The sequence below is a fragment of the Mycena indigotica genome, assembly GCF_014461135.1.
Source record: "Mycena indigotica strain 171206Taipei chromosome Unknown Mind.scaff0013, whole genome shotgun sequence".
In the NCBI taxonomy this organism is placed as follows: Eukaryota; Fungi; Basidiomycota; class Agaricomycetes; order Agaricales; family Mycenaceae; genus Mycena; species Mycena indigotica.
The window spans coordinates 621,899-629,462 of NW_023503012.1; the positions used below are offsets into that span (position 1 = coordinate 621,899).

The 7,564-nt window shown below is 55.5% G+C and overlaps 2 protein-coding genes across 2 annotated transcripts; one reads left to right on the forward strand and one right to left on the reverse strand.

Annotated features, from left to right (window-relative positions):
• Positions 1-537: 537 nt before the first annotated feature.
• On the reverse strand, positions 538-2,640 carry MIND_01264700 (uncharacterized protein; the record flags this gene model as incomplete). Its single annotated transcript, XM_037369129.1, has 8 exons — positions 538-588; positions 641-1,262; positions 1,311-1,501; positions 1,551-1,610; positions 1,656-1,996; positions 2,044-2,094; positions 2,144-2,211; positions 2,264-2,640. 8 exons carry the CDS (start codon positions 2,638-2,640, stop codon positions 538-540), a joined length of 1,761 nt encoding a protein of 586 aa, XP_037214335.1.
• Positions 2,641-3,891: 1,251 nt separating this feature from the next.
• MIND_01264800 (Ankyrin repeat-containing protein) lies at positions 3,892-5,612 on the forward strand (the record flags this gene model as incomplete). The annotated part of the gene is made up of 8 exons (XM_037369130.1): positions 3,892-3,913; positions 3,962-4,049; positions 4,100-4,125; positions 4,175-4,345; positions 4,394-4,418; positions 4,469-5,023; positions 5,071-5,559; positions 5,597-5,612. 8 exons carry the CDS (start codon positions 3,892-3,894, stop codon positions 5,610-5,612), a joined length of 1,392 nt encoding a protein of 463 aa, XP_037214336.1.
• Between the last annotated feature and the right edge of the window lie 1,952 nt (positions 5,613-7,564).

The window sequence follows — 7,564 nt, forward strand, 5'->3', positions numbered from 1 at the left end:
TATATATGTGTATGTATATATGTGTATGTATGTATGTACCTGGAACCTTCAAACACATATGGCAGGCCATATTAATTCTTCAACATGTTCACCTCTCATCCATTACCTGATGATGGGCCTATGACAGAGTGGGCTATCCAAGCTCATGGGCCTGAAAGTATATAGATATAAGTATGAGAGTTGTGAACTATAGAAAGTAGAGTCTATACACTATATTTCCAGTGTCTTTACACCCATATAAGGCTCAAATCTTTTAAATACAAAAAGTTTTTTTTACCCCCTGGGGACCCCCCCCCCTCCCCCCTACCCCATGTGCCTGATAAGGATCTTGAACCCCCCTTGATGGTGGAGGTGAAAGTCAAGTGAAAAGACGCTTATTGCATCCCATCAGTGATACACATACGTCATCTGAAAATCCCACGATGCAGTGTTGAATCTAGAGGTCCATACGTGCAGGACGAAATCACACATGTGACATCGGGAAACCCACAAAAGAGAGAATTAGTTCAGTGAAACATTCAATACACAGACATCCTGCTACGGCTCGAGCCACGTCTTGCCTTTCGTACTACCGCCCCGCTCGCGGTCCTATTCCACCATCAGCCACCGCCCCTCCCCAAGTAACGAAATAAACACGCACCGGATACCCCGACCCGCCCGAGTTCGCCCGTGTCACGGAGCTCCCCGCGCCGCTGCTCCAAGACACACCGCGCACTCTCACCGGCCCCGGCGGCGAGGCATGTACCGCGCCCGGCGAGCCCGGCACGGCGACGAACGCGCCGACGTCGTCCAGGCTGAGCGCATCTGCGCGGTCGTCGACATATGCGCCGCTCTCCGGATCGTATTCGTCGTAGTCGTACTCTGGCTCGAACCCCGTGTCTAGCGGGTCCCTGTCCCGTCGCATTCGGGGATTCGGCGCCGCGACGAACGACCCGAGCGCGTCCCTATCTGGCAGCGGCGGCGGGGATTCTGGCCCGATACCGGCGTCAGAAGCGCCGCGCGGCCGGCGCACGGGCTGCAGCGTGTCGGACCGGAGCCGCCGGCTCGCACTCTGCACGCGCATGCTCCGCGTGCGGCTCGCCTCCAGCGCGCGGCTGGCGGCGCCGGAAGCGGTGTCCGTGTGCGTCAGGCGCACGTCGTCGGAGGCGGACCCGGAGGCGCCGGGCCGGGTGAGCGCGCGGACGGCGGCGCCGGTCGCGAAGGCGCGGTTGTTGAGGACGACGAGCAGCGTGTTGGCGTATAGGCCGGGGAGGATCATCGTCCTGCGACAGTGGGTAAATCGGAGGGAAAGCAAGGGGAAGCGGACGCACGGGGCGATGAAGTAGGTCGTGCCGGGGACGCCGGCGAAGAGGATGAGGCCGAGGAGGGCGACGGTGGCTGCTGACGTGAGCGGTGAATGGAGAGGAGGGAGGGACGCACTGGACAGCGCGTTGGTCTCGATCACGAGCCGCACGACGCCGCGCACGATCTGCTTCGTGCTCTCCGCGGTCGCTTGGCGGAGCTGGACTGACGTCAGCATTTCCCTCCGGAACGTAAGGGAAGGGACACACGATGTGCGTCATCGTCACCGCGATGAGGATGTCCGCGACCGCGTCGCCGACGAGCCACATCTGTCTTCGTAAGCCGGTATCCATAGGTAAGGACTGGTAACGCACGTATACGAGCACCGTCCGCGCCTGGTCGTGCTCCTGATTCCCCGCGACATACGCCTTAATTCCCCCGCCCATCCCGCCGACCGCCTGCATCACCGCCGCCAGCGCGATTACCCCTACTACCCCCCGCACCGCGCGGCTCCCGGTGCGGAACACCGTGATGCGGACGCAGTAGAACAGCTGGACGGCGAGCGCGACGAGCGAGCCCATGATCGGCGTGTAGAACGCGGAGAAGCGCACGTCCGCGAAGGCCCGCAGGTCCCCGAAATGCGCCGCGTACCAGAACTGCGCGTCTGCCCCGTTCAGCGCGAGGCACAGCGTTTGGAGGGCGAAGACCGTGTACACTGGGCACGTGAGCTTACGTAGTTTGGAGAGAAGGAAGGGGGCGCACCGAGGTACTTTATCGGCGCGCGGTCTGTCGGGAAGCAGATGTTGTAAACATCTTAACCCTGTCAGCCTCTTGTTTTGTCAAACACAAAAGCAACACGCACAGACTTGCACCGCGAGCGCGCCGTACAGCATAAAGTTCAGCAGCGACCCGACCAGCGTCGCGCTCGTTCTGCCACATACGTCATCTCTTTCCTTTCCCCCGGTCAACAGCAAAGACGCACATCGCGGCGAGGTCGGGCGGCGGCGGCGGCGGGCCGGGCGCGGACATCGTTGCCTTTACTTGGGGGTCAGCGGCGGCGCGGTAAAGGAAGGTGGAGGTGGTGGAAGACAAGAGAGAGAGAGAGGAACGCAGATCGCCGCTAGCCGACGCAGCAGCATATGACCAGCGATCGCCGGGTGCAGTAAGCACGCCCGTGGCACGTGCACGTGTCCCCTTGGTGATGCCGCTTGGCGCCACTGCGCAGATCACCGGGTCGGGTCGCGCGGCGGAGGGCGGCGAGCGGAGGAAGGAACTTAGGAAGCGTCGACGCGCTGCAGCTGGGCGGCGGCGGCCCTGGGCTAAGCCGTGGTGTTGTAGCTCCCGCCCGCGGGTGCGCATGCGTCGTCCTCCGGAAGCAAGCCAGAGCGATGGCGATAGTGATATCGCACATGATACGATAGCTATCGATCTACCCGTTGCGGGCTGGGCTGGTGCCTGGCCATGGCGCTAGTCGGACCGGGGCGTGATATACCCATGGCTCACTCAGCGACAAGACCGAAGTCATGCATAACCCAGCGTCTGATCTGGCCGCACTCGGCCCTCGCAACGCAACATTTCGTCCGTGCGTCCCCCGCGGATCCAACGAATCGTCATTTTGCAAGCTCTCAACGACAAGCCGTGATAAGCAAAGAGGCACCACAGCGCGGCCGCGGGCGCAACAGGGGTTCCGCCCAGGGCTGTATTCGACAAGTTTGCAACCCCATCGATTGCGTCGTGAAGACAAGACACGATGACACGACTTCCGAGTCCCGCTGCTAGTCCAAGAGGTCCGCCCCCCCTTCGAGTCCCCGCCAACGCAGTCCCAAGCCCGCCCGGCGCTCGCGCGTCGGCCACCAGTGCAAACTCGACCAGAAAAAAGAAACAGAAACAGACCCCAATATGCATCCGAGCAGCCGCGAACACTTGCCGCGGGTCTACCTCGGCTCGAACCCAGATACGCTGGCAGGGAAACTTGTCCAAGACGCAAAGTGGAGCCGGCCGGTCTCCGGCCTCCTTCGATATGACACTACCAAAAGGGGGTCCAACACCGTAACCGACACACGCGATATATCGAGCGGACGCGTTGTAGCGGAGAGTGTAAGCACCAGCCTTTCTCGTCGTGCCTTAAGCTTGGTCGCGTGTGTGCACTCGGTTGAGGGATACACCAGCAGTGCGAAGCAGGAAAGCAGCAGATTTCGGGCACTCATCGCCCTCGGTGTGCGTCCTTTTCCTAGGAGCATACCACCACATCAGCGGTGTGTGGCCGTCAACAGAGAGAGGCACACGCACGTTCAAGTTTTCTCTCGAGCTCATCTCCCAGGCGCGCCATCGAGCAGTGGGCGCCACTCGGAGGCGGTTGACCCGTCGGCGCCGCGGAAGGCACCGTACTTGCCCCTCATTCGACCAGCGGGCAAAGTAAGTGACGGCGAAGGTCAAGAGAGAAGATCAAGGCCTGTCAAATCAAAGACCCTCGGATCAATGTCGGACACGTGTGATTGGTCAGATGTGTTGCTTCTTTGCCTCGCAGCATCAAGCCAATTCATTGCGGAAGCCCCGACTCCCATGCGCATTGCATCTTGCTCTTGACCAGCATCCTCTCATACCCCCGCAATGTCTGTCGTCAATGTCGCAGGTATGGTCTTGCCCTGGCTTAGGGCCGCATTTGAAGTGATTGCTGCAGGTGGAACTGGTGGAGGTGGTGGTCTGAATGGGGGTCATGGAGGTGATGGTCATGGCCCACAGATCTATGTGACTGGAGACTATACCCAGTGTGTATTAGTGTTCAACTTGCTCTATCAATCTCACCTAAAATGTATAGCATACATGGTGCAGCAAACACAGAGTGTAGGTCCACCTCCAGCAAGTGTTATGCCATAATTATAAGCTATCACAGTCCAAGAAGACATGTATCTAATCAACTGGATCTCGCCAATCAACTTCTTCCTTCGGCATCAGGCTATCTCTGAGATCAGGAAGAAGAACACTGGAGACTGGCTGTTGGAGCATCCAGAATTCGTGAAATGGAAATCAACAACAGGAAGCATACTTTGGTGTACAGGCATCCGTGAGTCAACAAGATATATTTTAGACTAGTAGTTACTTATGTTACCAGCTGGAATGGGGAAAACAGTGCTGGCGTAATATTCCAGATTTGACTGGACCATATATACTAAGAAATTGTTTACAGATCTAAAGTGGTGGACTATTTTTCCCAGCTTCAACAGCTGGATTCTGAAATTGGAGTGGCTGCAGTTTATCTGAACTTCAAGGAGACAGAGATCCAAACTGAAAAGAATCTTGTGGCAGCTATCTGGAGACAGCTCAAGATAAATAAGGATATCTTACAGGCCAGAGATCTCTACAACTCCCATAGGGAAAAGGGCACCCATCCCAGCTTATCTGAGATCCAAAAGCTTGTTTCTTCACTATCAGCTACTTTCAGAATTGTCTATATTGTGGTGGATGCAATGGATGAATACCAGCATGGTGAATATCATCCATTACTCACACAATTTCTCCAGTTTGGAGGGAATGTGAACTTGATGATAATGTCAAGGCCTCATCTAGTTCTGCCCTCCCAGTATTCAATGACTATGATAGCATTGCAGGCAAATGAAGAAGATATAAAATCATATGTCACAGCAGAGATAGACCAGCATCAAACTCTTAGGGAGTTTCTGTCTGAAGATATTGATCTTAGAGAGGAAGTGATTAACAAAATGATTATCAAGGCTAATGGCATGTAAGTTTATGCATATATAAATATGTAACAGGCTGAGGTATCTCTAGGTTCCTGATGGTCCAGCTACACATCCAGCTTTTAAGTACTGTGCTAACAGTGGAGGCATTGGAGCAAGCACTGGATGATTTGCCAGATGATCTGGACATTGGATATAGCCGAACCATAGAGCATATCAAGCATCAACCAGCAAAGCAAGCAGAGCTTGCAATGCTTGCTCTGGGATGGGTTTCACATGCCAGATATCCACTGACAGGATCTGAACTGCAGACAGCACTTGCTATGACAACAAAAACTACACAACTGCCTAGTTCTAAGCAGCTGGTTAGAATTGGCTATATCATCAAGATATGTGGTGGGCTCATTATCCAGGACAAGTCCTCAGATATACGGCTTGTGCACTATACAGCCCAGGACTTTCTAGAGAAAATCAAATATGCCCCATTTTCAGATATGCATATCAGGATCACACATATCTTGTGTATCTATTTGGGACTGGTCCCCCTGACTGCTCAGCGAAATATAGACGATTACTATCTGTTTGAATATGCCCAAAATATTCTGTTCCATGCAAAGGGTTCAGCAGAAGTAGTACTTCAATCTGAGTTGATCAAATGTATAGAACACATCATTTATTTGTCAAAAAGACTGGTGTATGGTCAATGGTGGTCAGTGCCATGGCGTAATTTGAGAAAGATAGATTTAAGATTGACACCTCTTTCTGTTGCAGTATAGCGATGGCCAGGTCCGGTTCGGGATTTCGGTTCGAACCCGAACCGGACCGGACTGAACCCGCGTTCAGCGTTCAGGTTCGGCGAATGCCGTTTCCGAACCGAACCTGGCCCTCGGTTCGGCCAGGTTCGGCCATTTTGGGCTAAAAAGTGCCAGTTCGGGGCCGGTTCGAACCGCCGTTCGGCGTTCACGTTCGGCCAAATCCGATTTTGAACCGAACCGGCGGTCCGGCGTGTCAGGAACAGGGCCGGCCCGGGCCCACGTGACGGTCTCCTGCCAGCCTGACAAGTGTGGGAAAGATGGTTCAACCCCCATAGCTGGGTGGTTGGCAACCAGGCAGCGTAGATGGGGCCACTGCTGCAATAGAGAGCAGGGTAGGGACAGCTCGGGGCGACTCGAGACGCCCCTGCCACGTTGTGTGACAGCGGTGTCACAGGATACGAGTAGTCGTCTAGAGTTTCCTACCCCTGCTGAAGGGAACGAGTCCATAGCCAAAGATCGCTGCCTAGTAGAGTTGGTGCCCAAGACATAGGGCAAGGCATAGGCTGGGCCAGTTGAACAAGCCGTTCGGGCGGGGCGTGACGTAACGCGGTCACGCCCGACGGTTCGGGGGTCGAGGGGAGTCGCCCCGCAACAGGGGCTGCGGGCCCGAGACCCCTGGAGCGCTTGAGAAGGGTTGCCAGTCCAAGGGGCGACATATCTCCTTTCCTGGAGTAACGAGTCGCTGTGGCTCCTAGACACCGCGTGACGGCGCGGTGTGACGCGTGACATGCGGGCCCGATCGGGCCCGCACCCTCCCATCGCCCCGTACCAGGGGAACCCAGAGCTTGAGGCCAGAGAGCAGGAAGAAGTGGCTAGGACAAGGGTGAACATAAGAGACAAGAGCCTGAGCTGTCCAGCCCAACCAAGGGCTCAGGTCAATGAGGCAAGCTAGCCTGGGTGTTGGAAGTCGTCTAGACGCCCCTTTCCCGGGGTATGGTTGCAGCAACCCCGCTCTAGGGGACCAGGCCGGAGTAGGGTTCAAAGGAAGAGACTTCAATGCTAAACCTAAGGTACAGGAGTAATACTCTAGTCTTTATATACTGTGGGCGCTAGGGGCCGATCGGGCCCGCTGAGGGTCGATCAGAAGGGAGCAGGGGATGTCTCTGGTCGTCCCTGGTCGCTCCGCTAGGAGCCCAGGGACCATTCCTCTGGAAAGGAGCCATGCCAAAGTCGACACTAAGGAGTGTTTGGCAATGCAACAGTAAGGAGCTCCCTCCTGGACCCTGTGGTTGTCTAGGGCCGATTGGGCCCGCTGTCAAGGGCGTCCGGCGGCGCATCATGATCCCTGATGGCGGGTCATGATGGCTTGATGGCTGACTAAAGCGCGATCCGTGATTATGTCCCTTCTCTGGGATATTAGTGTTGTTGCTCATTGCTTTGAGCTTGTGAATTATGAGGGCTTGTCAAGCCCTAGGGCTCTAAGGGTGGTGAGGGCCCGATGGGCCGTATAGGGCCCGTTGGCCCGACCCGAACCCTGACACGGCGTTCGGCCAAAAATGGCCAAGAACCGGACCGAACCGGACTTGGCCATCGCTATTGCAGTATTTGGAAATCTGCTTCAGTTATCAGAGCATCTCTCAAGTAGTATGGAGGGGCCAGATATAGCAATAATTTTTGCTGCTCTATTAGGTCATGAAGAACTGTTTAAAACATTATTTTCAAAGGATAGGCAAGGTGCAATAAATTTTCTTGATGGACATTATGGGACTGCATTACATGCAGCTGCATGGAGTGGCAATAAAGGAATTGTCCAATTTCTGATAGAGCAGG